Below are 24,914 nucleotides of genomic sequence, written 5' to 3' on the forward strand. Positions count from 1 at the left end.
TTTCCTTGAGTTTTTGAAATCTGATTAAAGAACAAATCAGTTTTTCTCCTTGAGGAACAATTAGGTGCAGAACTTTATTTCCCCCCTTTTCTTTTCCTTGAAGTTGTCAGCATGATAATGTAATATTTTGTCTTGTGATTTGTCTTAGTTTGGTTTCTATTGCTGTGATAAAGACACCATGACTAAGAAGTCAGAGCAGGAACTCGAATAGGAACTGAAGCAGAGGCCACAGAGGCATGCTGCTCACTGGCTTGCTCCCCATGGTTTGTTATATAACCCAGGAACACCTGAACTTGGGCTAGGTCTTCCCACATTGGCCATTAATTAAGAAATGCACAGAGACTTTGCCATTGGTCTAATATGATGGAAGCAGTTTTTTTTTTCAACTGAACTTCCCTCTTTCTGGATGAGTCTTGCTTATGTCAAGTTGGAAAAATATCTAAATAGGCCCTTGGTTTCAGTACCAAATTTCTGGCAGATGGCTATGTGGCTTACGTCTCCATTTGTCCTAGATAGGGTTACTATTGCTATGATGAAAGACCGTGACCAAAAAAGCATGGTAAGGAAAGGGGAGGAATGGGTTTACTTTGCTTACACTTTCATATTGATGTTCATCATCAAGTGAAGTCAGGACAGAACGCAAAGAGGGCTGGAATCTGGAGGCAGGAGCTGATGCAGAAGCCATGGAGGGGTACTACTTACTGGCTTGCTCAGTTTGCTTTCATATAGATCCCAGTACCACAAGCACATGAATGGGACCACCATAATGGGCTGGACCCTCCCCTATCAATCACCAATTATGAAAATGCCTTACTGACTTATGTACAGCCTAGCCTTATGGAGGCATTTTCTCAGGTGAGTTTCCCTCCTCTCAGATGACTGTGGTTTGTCTCACGTTGGCCTAAAACCACTCAGCACACCATTAGAACCTTATTTTTCTTTTGTGTCTTTTGTACCATTATCTATATCCAATCTGGGTTGGCAAGTAATTAATTGTATATGAACACTCTAAAACAAGCAGCAATAAATATGCGTATTCATCCATATGTAGCATGAATTCTAATTATTCTTAATAAATAAGTCCCAGAGTCAGATATTAGAGGTGAAAACCGAAGGATCAGAGAAGCAGTGTGGCCAGTCATTAGACTGACCTTTTACCTCTACCATTGCACAAACCGAAGAGGCAATCGTGTCCTCAGACAGTCTCCTTAGACTGCATCCTCAGACTGCAGGGAAAATCCACAAACTGCAACTGTCTCCACCAAACCTCTTACTTCATTGAGCTCCTGTCGCCTCCCACCTTATATTCCCCTTGTCCAGTCATATCACTCCTGTCTCTGCCTCCCTAGTGCTGGGATTAAAGGCATGGGATTCCACTTTGTGGGAGCTCTGTCTCTCTTCTAGACAGATTCAATCTTGTGTAGCCCTGGGTACCTTGAACTAACAGAGATCTTTCTGCAAGCTGCCTCCTGAGTCCCGATTTAACGATGTGTGCCACCACTGCTGGTGACTAGTGACTAGTTCTGCACTCTGATCTTCAGGCAAGCTTTATTTGTTAAAACACCAACACAATAAAACTCCACCCATCCATCCATCCATCCATCCATCCATCCATCCACCCACCCACCCATCCATCCATCCATCCATCCATCCATCCATCCATCCATCCATCCATCCACTCATGCACCCCTCTCTCTAGTTTTATTGTTATGCATTCTGCTTCCAGAGCTCAATAATATATACAGGAAAGATAAGCTACAATAATATCTGCTTCACATTTCTGATTTCAGACTTTTTCACAATTCCTTCAATCCTCTGCTTCTTAAGTTGTAAATGTTCAGATGAGTGTATAAAATTCCTTCATCCTCAGAACTGCAAATTTTTAAATTTTAATTTCCTGTCTGTTATCAATCTTATTTGAACAAAATTTATAGTTTTTCTAATCTGACTTCCATTTAAATCAGGTTATTTTCAAACTGCTTTCTATTGTTGATCTTCAGTTACAAAATTATCTGGGCACCTAACATCCTTTGAAAGACACCTGCAGGACTGTGTACCCTGATCATTATTTTGGTAGAATGATGATGAAGGCTCTGAACTTCCTAGGAAGATGTCTCTAGCCATCGCCAGGTTTTTCCAGCAACATTAGCCATAATTCTAATTTATAAGTTCTTATTAAAAAATACAGTCATTTCCATGAGCTCCTGCTCAGTTTCTAAATACTCTCTCCTTTTCCAAGGTTAAAATACCTACCAGGGTTGGAAACCCCTGATACTCTCCTAAACCCTCCAAGTTTTCGATATATTTTTTTGAAGTCACCAGAGACACACACAGGCTTCTTCAAGATATGCTGTTCACTCCTTTGTCATTCAGCAAAAGTTAGCAGGAGCTGACAACCTTCGGTCTGCAGACGCCTACCATAACGATTTCCATACTCACCGGGTGTGGCCCGTGGCTGAGTTCCCAGCTCCTGTGAGGAGGAAACAGGATCACAGTTTCAGGTCATCCTTGCCTGCAGAGTGAGAAGCTGTCTCAAGCCTGGCTCCCCATAGGAGCCATTGTTATAACAACCAACACTATGGGGAGTTTCTGTTGGTTATGGAGAGTTCTGGTAGCTTTACCATTTGTTTTCTCCTGGTTTTGCTTCACTTACTCTTCTGCATTCTCGAATGGTTAAGTTTTTTAAAAGTGATTTCAGTTTTCCGGGTTGGTTCTGTCTTTTCTTCCTTTTCACTATTTCTAGCACTTACAAGAATCTTTCACATCACTGATATAGCATAAGGAGTTATTCACAGTTTTTTCTTCCAACGTGGTTCACCCATGTTCTTACAAATCTCATATAACTGATGAGTATGCGAAGCTGTTTCAAGAGATCTTGTCTAATACAACTTGGAAATGATTTCACATATAGTTCTGACTCATTTCTCTTCTTGAATATGGGGCTGAAAAATCCAGTTCCAGTTCTTACCAGATGAATGCCTAATGCATTTCAAACTTAAATGCTCAGAGAATGAATCTTCTTTCTCCCCAACTTGCTTCTTTCCTGTCTTCTGTCACAGTTATCAGCAGCAACTTCATGCCAATTTCTTGAAAACCTTGGAGTGCTTCATGACACCTCTTTCCCCCCACTACTTATGAATTTGATTAAGCAGCAAAGACCTTCAGTTCTGCCCCTGAATTAGAAACTATAACTTTTCATTCCGAAACATCCTCACTACCATTACAACTGCCCTGGAAAGGGAATGACAGCTCTTGTTGCCTACCCAGTGCCTCTGGCTTTATTCCTTTCTCTTATAATTTGTTTCCTGCATAGCGAGAGAGCGTTATCTTTGAACGCATGTTAATCACATTGTCTTTCTTGTTATAATCATCCCAGTGGCTCAGCAGTGTCCTGAGCATGAAACAGAAGCAATTTACCATAGCTTTGAAGGGCTGGTTTCTCACCCTGCCCCCCAGCTTCCTTATGACTAGAAGGCCATTACCTCAGCTTTTCTTAAGACTGGTCCCTTTCCCTCAACCAGGCCTTGGCTCAAATGGAAATACACCAGAAAAATCTTGTTTTCTTCACTGGCTAAAATATGGAGCCTTTCCCCAGGCTCTTGACTACATACAGTACTGCCCTTAACCACTAAATTACTGTTACTTATGACAATTGTTGCTGTTGGAACTAATCTTATTTACTGTCTCACTTTTATATGTCCAGTGTAATCTGTTATGTAATATGTTACTGACTGTCTTACTTTTATATGTTCAGTGTAATCTGTTATGTAATGTTATTGACTGTCTTATATGTCCAGTGTAATCTGTTATGTAATATGTTACTGACTGTCTTACTTTTATATGTTCAGTGTAATCTGTTATGGCAGGAACCTAGTCGGACTTCATGGGAAGCTGGTGCCAGTTGACTCTGGGACAGAGAAGCCCTCAGTTCTGAGCTTTGACAGTTAGAAAACACAGATGTCTCTCCCACTGGGCCCACTCTTAGGTAAAACTAGTTAAAGTACCCTGCAAACTTAGGGACACCTCCACTCTGCCCACCCAAACAGTATTCTGTAGCATCAACCCAGAGAGTCTTCTAGAACAGTGAGTGAACACATGTAGTTGGGGATTTCAAGATTCTGTTACTGAGACACAACACAACTCCGTAGAAAACTATCTTCCAATGTCCTGGACCAGAAGAGAAACATTAGTCAAGACCAGACAGAATTAATTAATTAATGCACTGCAAAGAAAAACACGTAAAATGGTTTGTGTCTTCTCATGCATGTAAGAGGACACACTGGGGAAGCCAACGTGACAAGGAGGCTTGACAAGATGGAGCCCTTTCGGAATTTATTAAGAATTCTCAGAAGGCGTCTGACAACTATCACTACTGCTTGTTAAACCAAACAGGGCTCCTGTAAATCTACATATTCAAAGAATCAGGGTGTACGGGCTGGAAATACCTCTGTTTGCCCAGCCACCAGTATGATCAGATCAAAATAAGTGCAGACTGACCCTTCTGTGGGTACTGCGGGCCTGGGGGCTGGAACCACTCCTAGAAAGCCGGTTTTAGGTTGACAGAAGCAGAGAACAGTTTTCGAAGAGGCTTTAACACAGGAGTTCAAACACAGGAGTAGAAAGCAAGAGCCTTATTCAGACCTTGGTCTTGCCTGCCCTTAAGGAGATGGTGGGTGGAGCAGGTAAGGTTGAGGCATTAAGATGGACTATTAGAAAAGACAACACGGATTTAAATACCTCAGCGGACTGGCCGCCTACCCCTTAACAAACTCGAGGACTCTCAGAAGGAGTCCCACGTAAGTGGGCTCCGGGCCTGGCGTTCGGGGTGCACCCAAAGTAGCCTGGCTGGTGGAAGTGCGTAGTGTGGGAGCGCTGGCAAGAGGTGGCCAGGACTGCCCCGAATGGGCGGGTCTGGCGCTCGGGGCTGCAGAGTGGGCCTGAGCGGCTGCTGCGCGCAGGGGGCGGCTCCCCGCCGGGCGGGCTCCGGTTCCCCTTGTCAGCTCGGCGGCGCCGCCCTCGTCCCGCCCCGCCCCGCCGGCGCCGGCCGCGCGGACCCGCCGCGGTCCCCGGAGCGGAGCGCGCCTCGGCGGCTGGAGCTGGGCGCCTCCTCCCTCCCCCCGCTCTGCCGCGCGCTCGTCCGCTCGCTCCGCTCGGCCCGGGCTCCGCTCGGCCATCTTCGCCGCTCCGGCTCCCGCCCTCGCCTGCCCCCGGCCGCTCGCCGACTTTCCCGGAAAGTTTGCTGCTTTCTCTCGGCCGCCGCTGGCAGTGTCGCCGCGTCCCACGTCTGCCAAACTTTGGGGCTCACTTGCGCGATGAGCGCCCCTCCGCTTCTGCGGCCGCCCAGCCCGCTGCTGCCCGCCGCGGCCGCTGTGGCCGCCGCTGCCGCCGCTCTGGTCCCCGGCTCCGGGCCCGCGCCCTTCCCGGCGCCCGGGGCGGCCCCGGCGGGGGGCATCTCGTTCCTTCTGCAGATCGGCCTGAGCCGCGAGCCCGTGCTGCTCCTGCAGGACTCCTCTGGAGACTACAGCCTGGCGCACGTCCGCGAGATGGCTTGTTCCATCGTGGACCAGAAGGTAAGGTGCCCCCGGGCCCGCCAACTTTGCAGGCGCCCTCGCCCGCGCCCTGCAGCCTGGAGGTGGCCGGGTTGCATGCTCTCACCCCAGGCACCGCTCTTCCTGCCCCGCAGTCCTCCCAGGACAGATCTCCAGCCCTTCTCCGCTGGTACGTCTGCCTCCTCTCCTTTACTTCCCTTCCTCCGGTGACAGTTCAAGGAATCTTTCACTTTTCTCCTCATGCTCAGGCATATTCTTGAGGCTGCCTGGCTGTCCTGACTGTTTGCCCTGGACCAGAGCCTACCTGGTGCTAGATCCGCTTTCCAGCGCCAGAGTTCCCTTGGGCCAGCCCAGTGCATTTTCAGCACCCCTCCCTTCTCCGTCCTCCTCTTTGGGCTCTAATTGATGCTGAGGAGTTCCGGTTGTGACCTCGACGCCAGGAATTTCTCACCTGTCAATAGTGCTTTTAAAAAAAGGGGTGATTGAGCAGGCCAGCTGTGAAAACAACCGAGCAGTTGGTGCACTACTACCCAAGTCCTCCCTGAATTGAGTACCACCTCTGTATGAGCTCAGAAACATTTTCCAACAATAAAACCTGAAATTTACAGTCTTTCTGTAAATCTGGCTTCATTTTCCACGCACTGATCTTGGAAGACTGGAGCAGTGAGGGTCTAGGGTTCCAGGAACAGCCAGTGCTGGCTTTGCTCTTAAGTTTGAGGCTGTGGGGGAACTCTGGATAGCGGCCACCAGACTGTTTGGGGAAAGGCCCATAAAGCTGGGCTAGGCCACCCATCACTGTTTCCAGTGCACTTTTTAATTTAGGTTATCTCTGTAGCCATCCAGAAGGATACTTCATGGAAAGAGGCCATTGAATGTAAGGGGGAAGGGCCCATGGCGCCAGTCTTCACAGTGTGAGCAGCCAGGCTTCTGGGGAGGAGAGAGAGGAGGTACTTAAAGGTGCTGGATTTCAGACCCTGAGGACTGACTGGCTACTTCTCACCTTTTAATGAATAGCCAAGAGCGAATTTTCTTAAACTGTTTGGAGAAAAGTAAGCTAAAGTTTTTGAGCAGTATTAATAGTGGCTGTGGGCACAGAGATCCTAGGGAAGAGCCGAGGAGCTCTAGCTAATCCAGGAAGTGAAAATTCTAGAGGCCAGACTCAAGTAACAGTGAGTGCCTTGAAGTTTTGTTAATTAAAAGGAGTGATATTTTATGTCATGTAATTGAACCGCTTGTAGCTTCCTTGAAGTCCAAAAATGGCACCGAGTCCAGCCCCCCTCTTCCTCGAGATTGCGAATAAACACATACTCTAAGCTCTGACTATCGTACTCTAGCCTTAAATAGTTCTGTTAGGACACAAACTAGTTAATTAAAAATCTCTCTCACAGGAGCATACACACCGCATGTGATGAACTTTCACACAGAGGCCATTAGATTCCATGAAATTGTAACAGTGAATTCTAAAGAAAATGAGAGAGTGGGCTAGATTCATATGGACAAACTTTGTTTGACCCACATGAACTCTCTCTCTGCCTCCTTGATGAAGTTTTGAATGGGGAAACAACATGCATGGTTTGAGGGGTTTGGGTTGGGATTTTGGCTGGACAGTGAATTCCAGTTGACTCAGGGTGCTGCTACCTGGAGATTGTTACCAGTACCTGGGGAGAAGTGTATGCAGGAGGAGCGATGGGATGCAGGAGGCTGGAACATCATCAGTAGGATGTGTTGGGAAGGTTCACTTAGAAGAAAAGCCTTGAGATGATTAGAAACTTACATTGTAAAAAACTCAGTAATCTTCCCAAGAGAGATAACCATGCCAGGGCATATCTGAAATGCATGTTAGCTGTGTGCAGGGTGTTTTAGAATGGCAAAAATGTTATGGCCAAAAGAAAACTGGAGTCCAGTCAGGAACTGCTTAGCTGTGAGCCAAGATGGTGGGGGCTGGGGGAGCTGCAGGAATGCTGGGAAGAGAAGAGAGGACACCAGTCCCACTGGTGCTTTCTAAGGGGAATCCTGTCTTTATTGTCTTTATTCTGTAGCTTCTTGCCAAACGAAAAGTTTGAAAAGTTTTCCTGGCCATGATTGTTTTAAAAAATGTTTATGGCAAGGTGAAAGATTTTGAAATGTGAATTTTCATGTTATGTGTATCCAGAATAAGTAAAATATACAAGATAATGGGACTAGACCGTGTGTCTTTAGTTACTCTATCATCTATCAATCTAGACACCAATCACCCACTGTCTGTCTCTGTCCTCTATTATCATCTGCCACCCCTTCATCTATTTATATAAATCATGTAACTCTTAATCATCTATCTACCTATATCATTCGGTAGCCATGTATCTTCTATATCTGTTTTGGGATATGTTATTTTCCCAGGCAGAAACAAGACTTAGAGGATTCTGTACTGTGTGGCAGCAGGAGTGGGCAGCTTGATTGCATGGAGTAAGGAAGCATGTGCGTGTTTATGTGTGTGTGTGTGTGTGTGTGTGTGTGTTTGTGTGTGTGTGGGTGGGGGGATTTTGTGCTTTTCCCATCTTTTCTACTATACTTTATGAAGACATTAACTGTGAGAAAGGATGATAGAGACACAGAAAGAGACAGAGACAGAAACAGAAAGGGAGAATGATGAATGAGAATGCTAATATTAAAATGGGTGTTTGGGGTAGGTGGGTTTCAAGTAATTTGCAGTTTAGCATTTAGGCTTTTAAAGAGAAGGTTCTCCTGATTTTAATAGTCCTCCCCCCTTATTGCTTCAGTATTATGAGTATTTTTTATCTAGTCTATGTTCAGGAGCCCCTGAGTACTGCAGAAATGTTCCTAGCTTAACTCATTGGAAGTGTTAACTGACAGTTCAGTAGATTCAAAGGTATTATTCATGGGACCTTCTTTGGGGGAAGAGTTCCTGAGGTGGACAGGGTTAAACAGGAGAGTGGCTGTACCTGAGAAACTTGGCTTGAAGTTCTTATTAATGTGTAGATCTTAACAATATAGTTTTCCCTCAATTTGTAGGTTTAGAAAATATCAAATATGTGTTTGTTCTTGAAGAAATTAGATGGCAATTCAGAAGTTCTTTTAAGGTGTTCGATCCTAATCATTTACTGAGTTATAAAAGTTCCTAATACTTTTTTTTTTTTTACCTGATGTTTAGTGTAATCTGAGGTGATCTCTTTCTTTGCACAGAAGAATGTAGGAATATATAGGATGTTATTACCTCTGTCTTTTTGGGAAGCTGAGGTAAAGTCTGCTTTACAGTGTTTAGTCATTTAATGTCTTCACTTTGCATGTGTATACCATTGTAACTTGGTTATATATAAAGATCTGTTCCTAATCAGTATGCATGGCTTCTGTTTTCACTGAGACCCTTTACTTTGTCCTGTCAAAGGAATGTTGTCTACATCGGATGAGAAGGAATTATCATGGAGCAGATAGCAACATCTCAGAGGATGACATAGACTGAATTCATAGCAGGCTGTGTACCTACCGTAGCATACATGCACACACAGGTGTACCCATACAAATTAGCATACATGCACACACAGGTGTACCTGTACACCTTAGCATACATGTACACACAGGTGTACCCATACACTTTAGCATACATGCAAACACAGGTGCACCTGTACACCTTAGCATACATGGACATACAGGTGTACCTGTATACCTTAGTATGTGTGCACACACAGATGCACCTGTACACCTTATTGTGCGTGGACACACAGGTGCGACTGTACACCTTAGCACGTGTACACACACAGGTGTACTCGTACACCTTAGCAGGGATGAACACACAGGTGCACCTGTACACCTTAGTATGCATGCACACACAGGTACACATGTACACCTTTGCACATGTGCACACACAGGTGCACATGTACACCTTTGCATGTGTGCACACACAGGTGCACATGTACACCTTAGCATGTGTGCACACACAGGTGTGCCTGTACACCTTAGCACATATGCACACACAGGTGTGCCCGTACATCTTAGCATGTGTGTACACACAGGTGCACCGTACACCTTAACATGTATGCACATACAGGTGCACCCGTACACCTTAGCACACATACACACACAGGTGCACCTGTACACCTTAGCATGTGTGCACACACAGGTGTATCCATATACCTTAACACACATGCACACACAGGTGTGCCTATACACCTTAGCACGTGTGTACACACAGGTGCACCTGTACACCTTAGCATACATGCACACACCGGTGCACTCATACATACATGCATACACAGGTGCACCCGTACACCTTAGCATGTGTGCACACACAAGTGTACCATACACCTTAGCATGTGTGTGCACGCTGGTGCACCCATAAACCTTAGCATGTGTGCACACACAGGTGTGCTCGTACACCTTAGCATGCATGCACACATAGGTGTGCCTGAACACTTAGAACTCAAGGGGGCATTGCGTGGTGTACAGTACAATTATGTGGCTTCCTGTTCATTTGGGTTTAATCATATTAAAAGAACAACCAGAGCTTCTCTCTTGGACACCCTTACTTAGTGTAATAGCATCTGTAAGACACCTGACTTAACCTTTACTTTTAACACTGGTCTTCCTGGCTAAGGAAATTAAAGTATGAACTTTTAAGTGGAAGATAGCTACCAGAGTAACAAGGTTAGAGCCTTGGTTTGATAGTAGCATTACTTTGTGTGCCATTGTTTTACATTCTTAATTATATATTGTTTTCTTAACAGTTACGGTGTCCCTTTTAACCCTTATGGTTAATTTTAGCCATTCCACACACAGATTGAGAAAGCTGGAAGTAATTAGCTGGTGGATCACCCCTGGGTGTGTAGACAACAAAAACCTCTTAAACTAATGAGAGTCTTTGGTGTATATTTTTGTTCTAATTTTATTTTTGGACATAATGTATACTACTAATTTCTGACTTAATGATAACGTGTAGATTTTGACGTTTTAGTAGGTGACTGTTAAAAATAACATAGTAGCATGCATTTCCAATTTAATGTTTACTTTCAAGCTTAGTAGCTTATGTACCTTGATTTCATTGGGGCTATATAGTATATTATGACAAAATGACACGAACTGTTTAAGTATCCTTTATACAAAAGTCTTGGAACCACAAGAGTTTGGGACTTTGGGTTCTTCTGGATGTTGTAATATTTATAACACGAATAATGAGATATCTCTGGGATTAGACCCATGCTTACACAGACAATTAATTTTTATTTTATTTATTCTTTTAGAATAATTTGAAAGTTCATCTCGACTGTTAGTGGTTGCATGGGGACAGGTGTGATGCTCAAGAAGTGTCAGGCAGATTTTGGATTAGGGATGCTCAGCCTGGGTGCACAGTGCTTTTGTGTAATGTATACATATGTGCAATGAATTCATATGTAGTTTTGAAGTACATTATGAAGAGCTGGTTATTTAGGTCCAGCATCCACACACTGAAGTATTGTTTTGTACTTTATAATGTGGACTTCAAGATGGAGTGTTTCTGTTATATTCTGTCTCGCACCACGAAGCAGTCACTTCGCTTGGTATTTCTGTATTAGTAAAAAGATATCTCTCCCAAAGGTGTAAACCGTGTCTTTCATAGATTTCACTGGAAGAATGGTCTTTGAAATTCTGACATGGAAAACAGAAAGCCATACAGGCTTTGTTGGACAGTATAAGCTTTAACGTAGGCCCTTAGATTCAAGTTCAAGATATTTGAAAGAACACGATTGTAGTGTGTTGAGTGGTGGTGCCTGCACAGATTAGATTAGAAAATTACTCAATTTAAAACTTCCCCTGAAATACCATACTTAATGGAGGTTAAGTTGTGCTCAGTTTTAATGTCACTTGGCACAAGCAAGAGGCATTTGGCAAGAAGGACTCTCAAGTGAGAAAATGCCTTCATAAGGTCAGGCTGTAGGCAAACCTATAGGGTATTTTCTTAATTAGTGATTGTTAGGGAGGGCCCAGGGGCTCTTCTATATGAAAGCAGGCTGAGCAAGCCACGAGGAACAAGCTAGTAACCTGTACCTCTCCATGGCCTCCGCATCTGTGCCTGCCTCCCGGTTCCTGTCCTGCTTGAGTTCCTTCCCTGACTGCCTTCTGAGATGACTGTGATGTGGAAGTATAAGCTTAAACCTTTTTCTCCACAAATTGCTTTTGGTCATAGTGCTTCATCATTGCACGAGAAACTCTATGACACTGGTCTTATGAAGCTTATGCTGTAACTGTTAAGGAAGATTCCAAACTTTATTTTGCCAATCATTATTACTCCTCCCGCCGAGATATTTCGTATAAATTTTTATCGTTTTATGCATGGTTTTTAAAATGAACTTATTAAACAATTTAAAATGCATAGGTGTTATGACTGTATGGTTATAAGCTCTCTAACATTACTTCGTGTGTGAATTTAATATGTTGAATCTAAAGTGTTGAAGTCACTGCCTGGTATGTGTAGAGTACTGCTACCACCCGTCAATCATCAGAAGTTCCCATTACACACTGTTATCTTGCTAGCAAAATAAATGTTAAGGAAAGTTGCAGTGTTAATAAAAGCATGCTGTAGGTCTCAGCGATACTATCCTTGGTCTGTTACAGGGCATGTATTAGAAGCTGCTGTACTTTGAATGAGCTGCTCAAGGCTCATCCTTTCAGAATTCCTCAAAGACTAATGTATTCACACTGTGCATCCAAGTTAAACAAAACAAAACAAGCTGCATTTGCAGGTAAACATAAAGCACCCGCATCAAGAAATTGGTACTGTAATCCATATCGCGTGGCCGAACTCAGATGTAGTCCAGCTGGAGGTGATATTACAGGGTTTCTGTGTGTAACAACAGCTCTGGCTGTCCTGGAACTCACTCTGTAGACTACTAGGCTGGCCTCGAACTCACAGAGATCTTCCTGTCTCTGCCTCCTGGGATTAAAGGTGTGGGCCAGCAAGCCCAGCATAATGTTTGTTTTTCATGTGTTGGGAGTAGTAGTCCCCTTGGTTCATGCAAGCGATTATCACAGATAGAAATCGGAGTGTAGGATGCTGTTCAAGTGCTGACCTACCTTTCAGTTTTGTCAGCGTTATTCTGTAGTCTAGTTTTGAAAACAGGCTTTTGTTTTCTTAAAACTATTTTTTTAATGGTACAGGGTATTACACAATTTAAAACAAAGAGGGCATGATGCCATGGTCTTCTCATGATAGGACTTATGAACTAGGAAGACGATTGGATCACTTATAGACCAAATAGTTCTCATGTATAAAAATATATGAAAATTTTCCTATACATCCTTCTGATATTGGCAAATACATTAAAACCGTGTAATGAAATGACCTCGAGATGTTACTTGGCAACAGAAAACCCCATATCATGTTTTTCCTGACTTTACTGGTCTCACATTAAAACCAAAACCAAATAACTAAATAAACAATCTCTTGAATTATGTGGACAGCACATAATTATAGAATATCATGTAGTTTGAATAGAAAGAAAGGCAAAAAAAAAAAAACCCAAAACATGATGTAAATGCACTTTATCTTCAGAAACAACTAACCTGTCCAGACACAGTTTCCTCTTTAGAAGTTTCTCCCAAACTTGCAAAAGATTGTATTTGGTTGAAGCGAGACAGTTGATACAGCAACTTAACAGTGTTGGCAAATACACAGCTTAGATTTTAAAATATGCAATCATTCGGGAATTTTGTTCAACTTATTTTGGTGAAAAAGAGAAAAAATGTACCCGTTCCTGGTACGTTGGCATCTGTTCCGACTAAAGCACTGACTGATGAGGAATTTGCTGAATTTACTGCTTGTATTTAGGCACAATTTCAAGAATTTCCAAGAGTTTCTCTCCTTAATTGTCTGCGGCCACTTTTTCATGGGTGTCATAAAATGCTTGACAAGAATGAGTGTCACGATGAAGGTGGTAGCAAAAAGCATGAATGTGCTTGACAGATTGCTTTTCTGATAGTGCGAGGCTCTGCAGGCAGTGTTATCCTGTTCACTAAAGAAGCATATACACTATTGTTTGAAACTTTTCTAACTTATGTTGGAAATAATTAAAAGTTTCTTATATGTGTGTGTATTCACATGCATATATACGAGGGCTCTCTCTCTCTCTCTCTCTCTCTCTCTGTGTGTGTGTGTGTGTGTGTGTATGTATATGTATGTATATATGGGGTATGCACACACACGTATATCCCTCACTGGTTCCACTATTTGGAAGGATTGCGAGTATTAAATCTTGAGACCACTGAAGCCTGCTGTGGTATACAATTTTCTTAAAGTTTATTTTGATCATTTTTTTTTTTTTTTTTTTTTTTTTTTTTTTTTTTTTTTTTTTCTGTACCCAGTGCTCCTACATCTGAGTTTATAGAATAACAAGATTGCTTACTTGGATCTTACTGTTACCTTGGACATTTTCAGTTTCTTTGCTCAGTACCATATGAATTCTGCTTAGGAATTGGCATCCACAAAGGCTTTGTGAGAAAGTATTAACCTTGCTTTTCATGAAACCCTCAGACAGTTAGAGCTGGGGATGGGTGGTGGGGAGTTGGGAGTCAAGTACAGTTAAAAAGGTAGAAATAGGCCAGGTGATGGTGGTACAGGCATTTAATCCCAGCACGTGGGAGGCAGAGGCAGAAGCAGATGGATCTCTGTGAGTTCGAGACCACCCTGGTCTACAAGAGCTAGTTCCAGAACAAGCTCTGAAGCTACAGAGAAACCTTGTCTCGAAAAACCAAAAAGGAAAAAAGTAGAAATAATCAGCCCGTAGTAAAGAGCAAAGACCTGAGAGATGAAACATTGAAGAGTTACCATTTCTTCATTCACCAAGTATTGTAATCTCTGAGTCAGGAAGACCTGGGGTTACTGATGTTTCAAAAGACATTTCTCTCTCTCTCTCTCTCTCTCTCTCTCTCTCTCTCTCTCTCTCTCTCTCTCTCTCTCTCTCTCTCTCTCTCTCTCTCTCTCTCTCTCTCTCTCTCTCTGTCTCTCTCTCTCTGTGTGTGTGTGTGTGTGTGGAGAGAGAGAGAGATAGAGAGACAGAGGGAGAGAGAGGGAGAGAGAGGGATAGAAATTTTCTTTGGATTCATACCTGAGATGATATTTTTATTCTTATTTCTTTATGAATCTTTATGCAATTTTCAAAGTTGCTTTACTGATTTATGTCCAACCAACAGTGTATATAGGGCCTGCGTCCACATTCTTACCAATACGTGTTTATTGTGTCTTTTTGGTAGTAGCTATTCCAAACAGGTTTAAGGCAATACACTTCAAATTTACACTTCCCTGATCGTTAGGTAGTAAATATTTTTTTCTAATATATTTGTGGATCCACTGTATGTTCTTTTTTGCCCATACTTTGATTTTTAGAGGTGATTTTCTTGTTACTGAGTTATGTGAGTTCCTTCTGTGTTTGGATATTAACCCTTCCTTAGGGTTTAATCTTTCCTCACTGAGAGGACTGATTAGATATTTATCTCTTTAATTGTTGTAGTGCTATCTAATCTGCATCAGTTTTTTATTATCCTTTACTTTGCTCTCTCTTTCTCTCTTTCTGTCACTGATAACCCATTAGATATTTATTTCTTTTTATCATTATGGAGCCAGGAGATCTGGCTCAATGTTTTATTGTTCTTTGGGTCTATTTTTTAGTGTTGCTCTTAAAAATGAACAGAGGAATTGCTTGCTGGTGCAGAAGACCAGGCCACTGAAATCCTTGGGAACTATAGCCATTCCTTCTTGCAGTTGTTACTTAGATTTCTTTCCAAGCGTCAGGCTTCCTGTGCATAAAATGGGGGACAGAACCCCACAAAGCCTGTTAGCACCCAAAAGGTATGAAATGAGGTGTGCCTGTAATGCCCCTGATGCTTACTGGGAGCTCAGTCAAGCAATATGTCATTGTTCTCTTTAAAATGTCCCTGTATTCAAGTTTAATAACTTCCCCTTTAGATGTGTTATGATCACGGCCTGCTTTACCATATTTTTTCATCTATCAATGTAAAGCTCCAATTGTGTTTTGTTATTTCTTCTAAGTATATATTGGAGGGATGTGGCAATGTGTGGCACACCTTGACAGTGGAAACTCACTTCAGGAAAAATAATCACTGAAATAATAGATGGTTAAGGCTCAATTTAAGGAACAAATTTTTAATAGACATCTGGGTATATTTAGGATTTTTTTTTACCTAAGTAACCGGTTATTGCAGAAGTCATATGCTTTCCCAGTGAGAAATTACGTGGTGCACTTAGAGATTAATATAAGAGAAACTCTTTAATAGAACAGATGCAGGCTCCTGCTAGTGCCCAGAGAGGAGCCTGCCGCGCACAGACGGTTTTACTAACTTATAAACACTGTGGCTCCTGCATCCCACACACACTGACGTCCTTAAATCTGTTTTAGGTCCTAGTCCCAAGTCACATTGGGAGCAATTTAAATTGAGACAGGCAACTGCAAGTTTGACCACTTGGGCAGGTGGGAAATTTACACAACAGAATTATTGCCAGAATTATTTTCTAAGTTCATCAATGTTATTCCCTTCAAATAGCAGTGACCCAGGTTCTGTCTTCGCACACGGGTGATTCTTGCCTTCCTGGGGAAGAGCTCACTTGGAAGACGTAAGTGTGGCTGTGATCCTGGGCTGCAGCCTTGGTCGAGGGGTGGACCTAATGGCCAGCTGCTTGTCGCCTGTGTTCTGGGTAGACGATTTGGAGGACAATCTTCGTGAATAAGCACTAGCAGGAACTTTTTCAGCAACCCCAAAGTTCAGTTATGATACAGAATTTTCTTTCTTTACTGTCTTTAACAAGTCTGGTCAGTCACTGCTTGTCTTTCAGGCGTCCTGGAGGCCGTGCTCTTCTGGCTAAATTCTACTTTGTGCCATTTCATATTTCCTATGCAACTTTATTGTAAATCCTTCATGGCATCAGTTTATTACTTCAGATTTCTCCTGCATCATTGTGGCATGAGCCAAACATGGTGACACACACGCCTAGAGTCACAGCACAACATTCAGGAGGTGGAGGCTAGGGGATCAGAAGTCCAAAGTCATTTCAGCTGCATATAGATTCCATAGTCTGCCTGGACTAAAAGCCCTGCATGTGCGCGCGCGTGTGCGCGCGCACACACACACACACACACACACACACACACACAAACAAACCAGAAGCAAGAACAGATGAGAGGGAGTCTGAATGTATCAAAGCCACGCTTGAGATGTTGTAAACCAAAGTGTGTTTGTGAATCAAGTAAAGACCAATTTTGTCCAAGATCAAATTTAAGTACCATTAACTTAGTTTGCTTTTTATATTTTTAAATGATTCAAGTTGATCTAAATGTATTTTGAAAATATTTATTTTATTTGATGTGTATAACTGTGTGCCGCAGAGAATGTATGTGTACCCCGTGTATACAGGAGCCCATAGACGGCAGTGGTAGAACCCCTGGAGCTTCGTTATCGACAGTTGTAAGCCTCCAGGTAGCTGCTGGGACCTGAACCTGGGTCTTCAAGAACACCAAGTGCTCTCAACTGCATAGTTATCACTATGACCTGTAATAATTTGTATTTGGTTTGAAGTTTATTCAGCCACTTACATCTTGGTGTACATTTTAGACTTTCTTATGAATTAAATTATTTTCAATTGATCATTTAAAAGATTTTTTTTCCACTAGGTTAAACTGTCAGTTATGGATATACCAAAAGGTAAAGCCTTTTGCTAAGTCAATCAGTCATATTAATTGCATAATGACGAAAGTGACGTCGAATTGTTCTCTTAGTTTCAAATGGATGATCATAACTAGAGAAGCAAGGTCTACTTTTAATTTGGCTTAAATTCTGGAGATTTTAACTATTTGAGCTACTTAATCTATCATTGCTTCAATGTTTATTGAAGAAAAATGTTTCTCAATGTTTTTTATCAATTAAATGCACCCCTTCTTTTAATTGTAGAGACTATTGGCAATGGTGGCCTAGAATGATTACTCAGAAGTTAGCTTTTGCTGCTCTCGGGGAGGACCCATGTTTTGTTCCTAGTACCCACACTGGGTGGTTTAATATTGCCTGTAACTCCAACTCTAGGGGCATCATATCTATGCCTCTTAGAATACCCACACTTAGGTGAACCATCCCCTTGCCCTAAACAATGAAAGGCAGAATAAACCTTTAGGCTGGAGAGATGACTCAGCATTCTGGAGTGTGTCCTGCTCTTCCAGAGGTCAAAATTGCTCTAGAATACTCACATCCAAGTGCTCAGAACTACCTGTTAGCTCCAGGGAAGCCACCTTGCTTCTGGGGACACCAGCACACACATTGCATGTACTCACACAGACAGATACACATATATGTCTATAAGGCCTTCATGTTATAATAATGACTAGTTTGAACCATGCCTACTGGTTCAATAATGGCATCAATGTCATGATAATATCCACTTTGTTTTTGAGTGGCTGTAAATCTCACTTCATGGGTGGTTAAGAAATTATGCCTAGACAGATCATAGGGCCTAATGGAAAACCTACCACTAATATTCTGCTAAATAGTCATCTTATTAAACTGGCTCCTAATGACTTAATCTTATACCTGTAGATCAATTTCATCTCCCAAACCTCATCCAAGCATTCTTTTTGCAGTAGATGGTGATTAACCCAGGGACCCACAACTAACCAATGCCGAGAAAGTAAGAGGTGATAGACTACTCACCCCAAATGGAACACATACCACCAACCCCTCTCAGGGTTCAGGGATCACCGCAGAAGCGTGGGTAGAAAGCAGGTAGAGGCTGGGGTGGTCGATGACTACAAGGAAACATCAACTTCTGGACACAGCGTACTTATTAGCTAGAAATATGAATTTACAAGTATGAAACTACTGCTTCTTCAACAGCGTATATCAGACCTATGCAAATGCAAGCCGGACGAAATTCAGCGAGGAGAGAGGAGCTGGGCACAAGACTTGCTAAGGCTTGTGGCTGTCGGCAGTTGTTAGCATTTAGGACAGGGAAAGAAAGTTTCCTTCAAGAAGGTAGCCCTGGTAAGTTGACCACTGTCCAGCAGAAGAATACATACCCAAGACTACCTGGGGAGCCAATTTGCCTTGAAGGTTTTAAAAGTAAGAAGACACAAAAATGGGTGGGTAGAGGAGGGGAAGGAGTGACAGAAATTTTTAAAAATACAACAACAACCACAAAAAGAAATGGAGAAAGAAAGACCATAGGCCTGAGTCCTGGAGTCCAGGAGGGATTCTTGGTAGTACCATGAGTTCTTATTTTCACTAAAATTGGCAGCATCTTTCTCAGAGAATCAGGATGTCATGACTGTGTTTGAGAGAGGGTGACCTATCAAGGCCCTGGAACATTTGGCTCAAGACTCTCAGAGGAACTGGGAGATGCCAGAGTGACTTCTTTGTCATAGAAAGCGGATTATTGGATAGGACAGGAGACTTCTCAGCATACAGCTAAGAAGTCTGTCCCTTAGTACTGATTTCTATAAATTCTGAGATGCAAAGGTGATGTTGGTACTTAGCAGCCTTCAAAGGATTGCTTAGCATTCCTGCAGTGGCAAGATCAACAAAAAACATGGATGGCCGGAAAAGTTGTTATGATTTAGAGATGGGTTACTCCACTCTTCAGCATAGTGGGACCAGATGTCAAGACCATGTGACCATGAGCATTGTTTGGAGTGAAGCCATGGCCAAAAGCAGGAGTAAGCTGATGTACTTCAGGCTCTAAACAAATTTAGTGTTTGCCTGTAAGTCTGAGCAGGTACTCATGGACATGTGTGTGCCACCCTGTGCTGTTATTCCTCTGGTACTACTTACCTTGATTTTGTTTTACATCTATTTATTTATTCTCTTTGTCTCTGTCTCTCTGTTCCTCTTTTTCTGTCTCTCTCTCTGTTTCTCTCTTTCTCTGTGTCTCTGTCTCTGTGTCTCTGTCTATCTCTGTGACTCTGTGTCTGTCTGTCTCTTTCTCTAGGGGGGCATGCATGCCGTGCCATCTTTCTGGAGGTTAGAGGACAACTTGGAGGAGTTGGTTCTCTTCTTACATTCTGTGAATTCTGACGACGAGACTCTATCAGTCTAGGCAGCAAGCACTAGTGCCCACAGAGCCATCTTGCTGGTCCACAATTTGTTTTGGAGACCAGGTCTCTCAGTGGGACCCCTGCAGGGTTCCTTGACTAGGCTAACTTGGCTTTACAAGGAACTCTGAGGATCTACCCATCTCTACCTCCCCAGCACTGTAATCACAAGCATACTGCCCAGTATCTGGCTTTTTAATGATTAGAACCGATACTCTCATTAGTTAAGTTTGGTGATAACATTCAGTTGCTTTGTTAACAGCCCTGCACCCATTTTGAGAGTACAACTTTTAGTGGAATTTTGATAGTAGTGGAAATGAGGGGCAGGGGAAAGAAGTACCTGCGAAACTTCTGTGGATTTTGTCAACAGGATTGGCCCCACTAAGGAATGGGGTAACAAACAGTAGGGCAGCTGACTGCGAAGTGGCTGGTTACAAACCCATTACGCTGTTTTGTAATTTGCTGAGTGTCTTATGTGTGAGCTCCGAGCAGCTTCACGATGGCTGCCTGGTAGCGATTGAGGGAGAGCTTTTCTCTGGAGCATTGGGTCATAGTTGACAAAGTTCCAGGGCCTCCTCTGGAAAATTCCACGGAGTGGCAGAGGACCTTGAGTTAGTGGTTTCTCACAAGGCACAATGGCCAGCAGAGAGAAGAGCTTCCAGGAACAAAACTTGCCTTTTGTCTGTGGCAGGCTTCATGATGTTTGTCATTTTCAGTCCTCAGAGCAGGATTCTTTACTGTGGTTATTTATCTCCATTTTAACATAAGGCCAGAGAAGCTAAATCATTTACCCCAATGCCCAGCTACTGAGTAGAAACTTGCTTCCTTCCAGCCACTAGTCCTCGACTCACTTGCTGGAATAACATAACTTTGAACAGAAGTTGTGGAATTATCAAGTGGTGTGTGTGTGTGTGTGTGTGTGTGTGTGTGTGTGCGTGCGTGCATTACATTTTTCTATTATATTGGTTGAAATTGACTTTAAATAATAACTTCAGTAATGTGGTATGACATGTATGTTAATTTCAATTATTTTTAGCCCAGAAAACTTCTCTCATTTAGAATTCACAACCAAATTAATGGTCACCTGGAATCTTAGTGACTTTGAAGGTAAATCCTACAAGGACGTTGAGTGGCAAAACACCTCCATCCCATGCCTTTGGCACTAATATGGGGCATTAGAAATAGGCTCTCTTTGGGGTGTTAGTGTTTTAGAGAGATGGCTGCCTGGTTTAGAGGTCCTCTTCAACTCTAAGATGTCCTCCAATTTATTATACATGTAGTTATCCATAGTATATTTGTTTCATTTTGTTTGTTTTTAGGTAACCCATCTATGTGCAGTAGAATTAATTTCGAGTATAGTATCATTACCTAATGATAATAAAAACAACAAAAAATACAAAATATATTTTGTGGTTGTTAATCCTCATCTGTCTTTAAAATTCTAAATGCCACAGTCATTCATCTGAAGGTCCAAAGACACTTTGCGTGAGATAATTTAGCTGTTAGTTCAGAACTCTTCCTTCCAATGAGATGTTGGTACAGGGGTCTTCTGGAATAAGATTAGGGTCAGGCTCTACAGGTCTTCTTGTGGTTCAGGCTAGTAGAAGTAAAACACCTAGGCTGCCCCTGTAAATTGGTAAATTTTGCAAGTGTCTATTTTGTGTGTGTGTGTGTGAATTTGCATTTGTTACCTTGCGTTTATCAACAGTGAGTGAACACTTCCTACGTAAGCTCCTGTGTACAGTTAGTCACAAGACAGCTGAGGAACACCCTTAGTGTTCGTTATTCCGCGTGCAAATTGCCTTATATTCCTTTGAATGTGTATAAGACTAAGACTAGCACTTGCCTTGTAGCCTACATGTACTCTCCGCAGGCTGTAGCTGTAGCTACATTGTAGGAAGACGTGATTAGACCTAAATGACGTCCAGAGTTTAATTAGATTCCTTTCTAAGCTTTCCTGTCTTGAATGACACTGTGCACAGCAAGGGTGCAGGAACTATTGTTTCTTTTTATGGATTTGTTTGTGTGTGGGTATGCTCACAGGCTATGAACTGTGGAGGTCAGAGGTGTTAGAGTCCTTGGGTCTAGAAATATGGGTATCTAATATGGATACTGGGAACTGAACTCTGGTCATTAGAAAGAGCAGTTGGAGGGAGCTCTTAACAGCCAAGCCATCTTTTCAGCCTGCACTTGGGACTTTGGGATACATTACATGAGCACTCATTTTTTGCCATGACCTCGTGGTAGTCCTTGGCTAAGCCAAAGCAGCAGGGTGTCTGGCTGTAGTAGACTGGATGTCCTAGGCACTCTCTAGTGAACTGCTTCCTCATGAGCCTTTTGTTAGATCCCCTATCCTTAAGAGTCAGCACACTGAGTTAAATAGGGCAGTGTTTTGCCCTGCTTATTCATGGTGGTTTTTGTTTATTTCTGTTGTTGCAGGATTCCTTTAATTTGTATTTTTTTTTTGCCATTAAAATATCTAGAGTTTCAAGTAAAAACATAAGAGTCAAAAGCAAAGCCTTGTTCCCATGAGGCTGTTTTTGCCAAGAACCTCCCTACACGTAAAGTTAAAACTTGCAGAATTTATTTCATTGAAAGGCATCAGATTATTATAATAGTTAATTTTATAGAACTTTCCTAGAATAAGCTTAAAAGCAAATAGATTTTAAAGTATTTCTTTGTTTTTTTCTTTTTAGAACAGTCTTTATAAAGAGTTATTTTCATGTGTATGTATGTGTTTGTGTATAGGCATGTGCGCGTGTGTGCAGATGCCCACAAAGGCAAGAGAAATTGGATTCCCCAGGAGCCAGAGTTACAGATTACTGTGAGCCACCTGACAGGGTTCCTTAGAATTTAACTCAGGACCTCTGGAAGACCTGTGCATGCTCTTAACTCCTGAGCCATTTCTCTGGCTCAGAATGTTGTCTTTGACCAAAAGTTTCTAGATAACAGAGTTTATACTTCATATCATAAACAAATGGATGTTTATCTCATTTTGAATGAAAATAAAACCAAAATATTGCAACAGAGATGTACATTTTTGTCTCAAATATCAAATAATTTTGCTTATTCTAATCTTTATTTTTGCTCTTCTTAACTAAAATAAAAATAAAATAAAAATAAACTGTCTTTCATATTCAGTACAATTGTCAGCTACCACAAGAGTCAAATATGACTACTTACACACAGAACACAAATATAACACAGATATAAACTCCGGTACCTTTGAGTTGTCATTTATTTTATTATTCTCATCACTGGATAAAAGAGAGCAAGGTCAGCAAAGAGGGAGAAACTGCTCAGAAATACACTGAATTGTTTAGAAGCCTCTTTTTATTTGGAAAAAAGTATATAACATTTTGGAAATTGTCTTGTTCTGCAGGAACAATGATATTCTTTATATATTTACAGGCACACCTTGGATAAAGACATGTATGACTTTTGCCTATTGCTGCATGTGTGGTTTCTGTTCACAAAGGCACTGATGAAGTAATATTAGTGATTATGGATTTGGAAGTCAGGCTCTGAAACGTGGCTCTTGCGAAAAGGCAGGTCAGTGGTGGAAGGCCACTTGGAAAGGGACTTGATTTTCCATAGTCATCTCCATTTACTTTTTTTTTCCAGATGGAAACTTGTAATTTTCCTTCAATTAAGTGGTTATCTTTTTTCTTTTATTTTGAAAATTGTGGAAAGGTGTTGTAGGTGGAATCATGGCCCTTAACAATGTTTTCACTCTAATCCTGGGAACCTGTGAATGCTACCTTTTTTAACAAGAGGGAACTTGCAGATGTGATAAGGATTTTGAGGAAGGGATTTTTTTTTTTTTTTTTTTGTGGATATTCTGGTGAATTCAAGCCAATTGTACGGATTCTTAAAAGTGAACAGTCTTCCTTTCTGCATGGGACCGAGAGAGTCGAGCAGGCTATGTGAACAGCACATGGCACTAGGTTCTCTGTTGCTGACCTTTCAGGTGAAGGAGGTGGGCTTAGAACCAAGGGATGCTGGAGCCGTTGTAAGAGGAAAACAGAAGTTGGAGCCATGAATTATTAGGAGATGTAACAATAGTCATAGGAGCTTTGAGAGTTGGAAAATGGGCCAAATGAAAACAGTCAAAACAAGATGCTACACAACTAGAGATTTCTCCTCTGGAGTTTCCAGGGAAACGCACGCTGATCTTAGTTTGGGGAGTATTTCGTGCATTTGATCCCTAGAAACATGAGAGAACTCACATGTGTGGTAATGGGCTACAGCAACAGTAGACGATGAATATGTCATATTCACTGCAGACTGCAGGAGGAGTGAGAAATTCAGATTATCTTGAGGCGAATCACAGCACTCAGTTAAAGACCATTAGCATGTTGGAAAATGTCTTACCAGCTTTCTTTCTGTTAAAAGTGTACTCAGCAGAATGTGCTTTGTTTGTTTTGATTCTTCATTTGATGCATCGTCTTTCTGTGCTGGTGTTTTAACTAAAACGTGTTTGGCACCCTTGGGGTACTTTAGCTGCGAGAAGCCTTCATAAGTTTATTTGGGTTTTAGAATTTAATGTTCAAGTTATTGGTTTAAACTTCATTTATCCTTTTAAAATATATATCTATTAATTCTGTGTAGATTTCACACACTGTATTTTTATTATGTTCCTCACAAACCACTTCAAACCATGCTCATCTGATGACTTTGTGACCTTATTTTATTAAGCCACCAAGTCTCATTGTTTCTACCCACCTACTCTTAGGTTGTGACAATTCCCTCGAGCATATTAAACCTAGTACATGTCACAGTCCTAAAGAAAACAAGCTCCCCATCTCCCGGCAGCTTGATTACCAAGAGCTGTTCAGCTGGGGTTTGAACTTTGTGGCCACCTAGCCTCTCGAACTTGAGTTTGCCCAGGTCTTTGTGCATGCTGTCACAACCTCTTGTATGTCCATATGTACAACTGCCCTATTATGTCCTGAAAACATTGTGTTCTTGTAGCTGTCTATCTATCGATCACCTTTGGCTCTTAACAGTTTTTCTACCCCCTCTTCTGCAAGGATCCCTAAACCCTAGGAGGAGGGGTATGATATAGATGTCCCACTGAGGGCAGAACACTCTGCAGTTATGTAGTCTCTGCACCTAGGCCAGTTGTGGATCTCTGTGTTAATTTCTTTCTTTTATTTTTAAATTTTAAAAATTTATTTATTTATTTTACATCCTGAATGCAGTCTCCCCTGCTACTCCTTTCTTGTCCTCCGTCTCACCTACTCCCCTTCAAGTCTTCCCTCTCTAATCACTCAGGGAGGGGCAGGCCTCCCATGGGCTACAGCAAAGC

The 24,914-nt window shown here is 42.1% G+C and overlaps 1 protein-coding gene across 1 annotated transcript in view; it reads left to right on the forward strand.

The window, feature by feature from the left end:
• The first annotated feature begins 5,312 nt into the window (after positions 1 to 5,312).
• Positions 5,313 to 24,914, forward strand: part of Prkd1 (protein kinase D1) — a 288,145-nt gene continuing 268,543 nt past the window's right edge. The window contains exon 1 of the mRNA XM_038336787.1: positions 5,313 to 5,570. Coding sequence (XP_038192715.1) covers positions 5,313 to 5,570 — 258 coding nt within the window. The remainder of the gene's footprint in view (positions 5,571 to 24,914) is intronic.

Source organism: Arvicola amphibius, chromosome 7 (genome assembly GCF_903992535.2).
Source record: "Arvicola amphibius chromosome 7, mArvAmp1.2, whole genome shotgun sequence".
NCBI lineage: Eukaryota > Metazoa > Chordata > Mammalia > Rodentia > Cricetidae > Arvicola > Arvicola amphibius.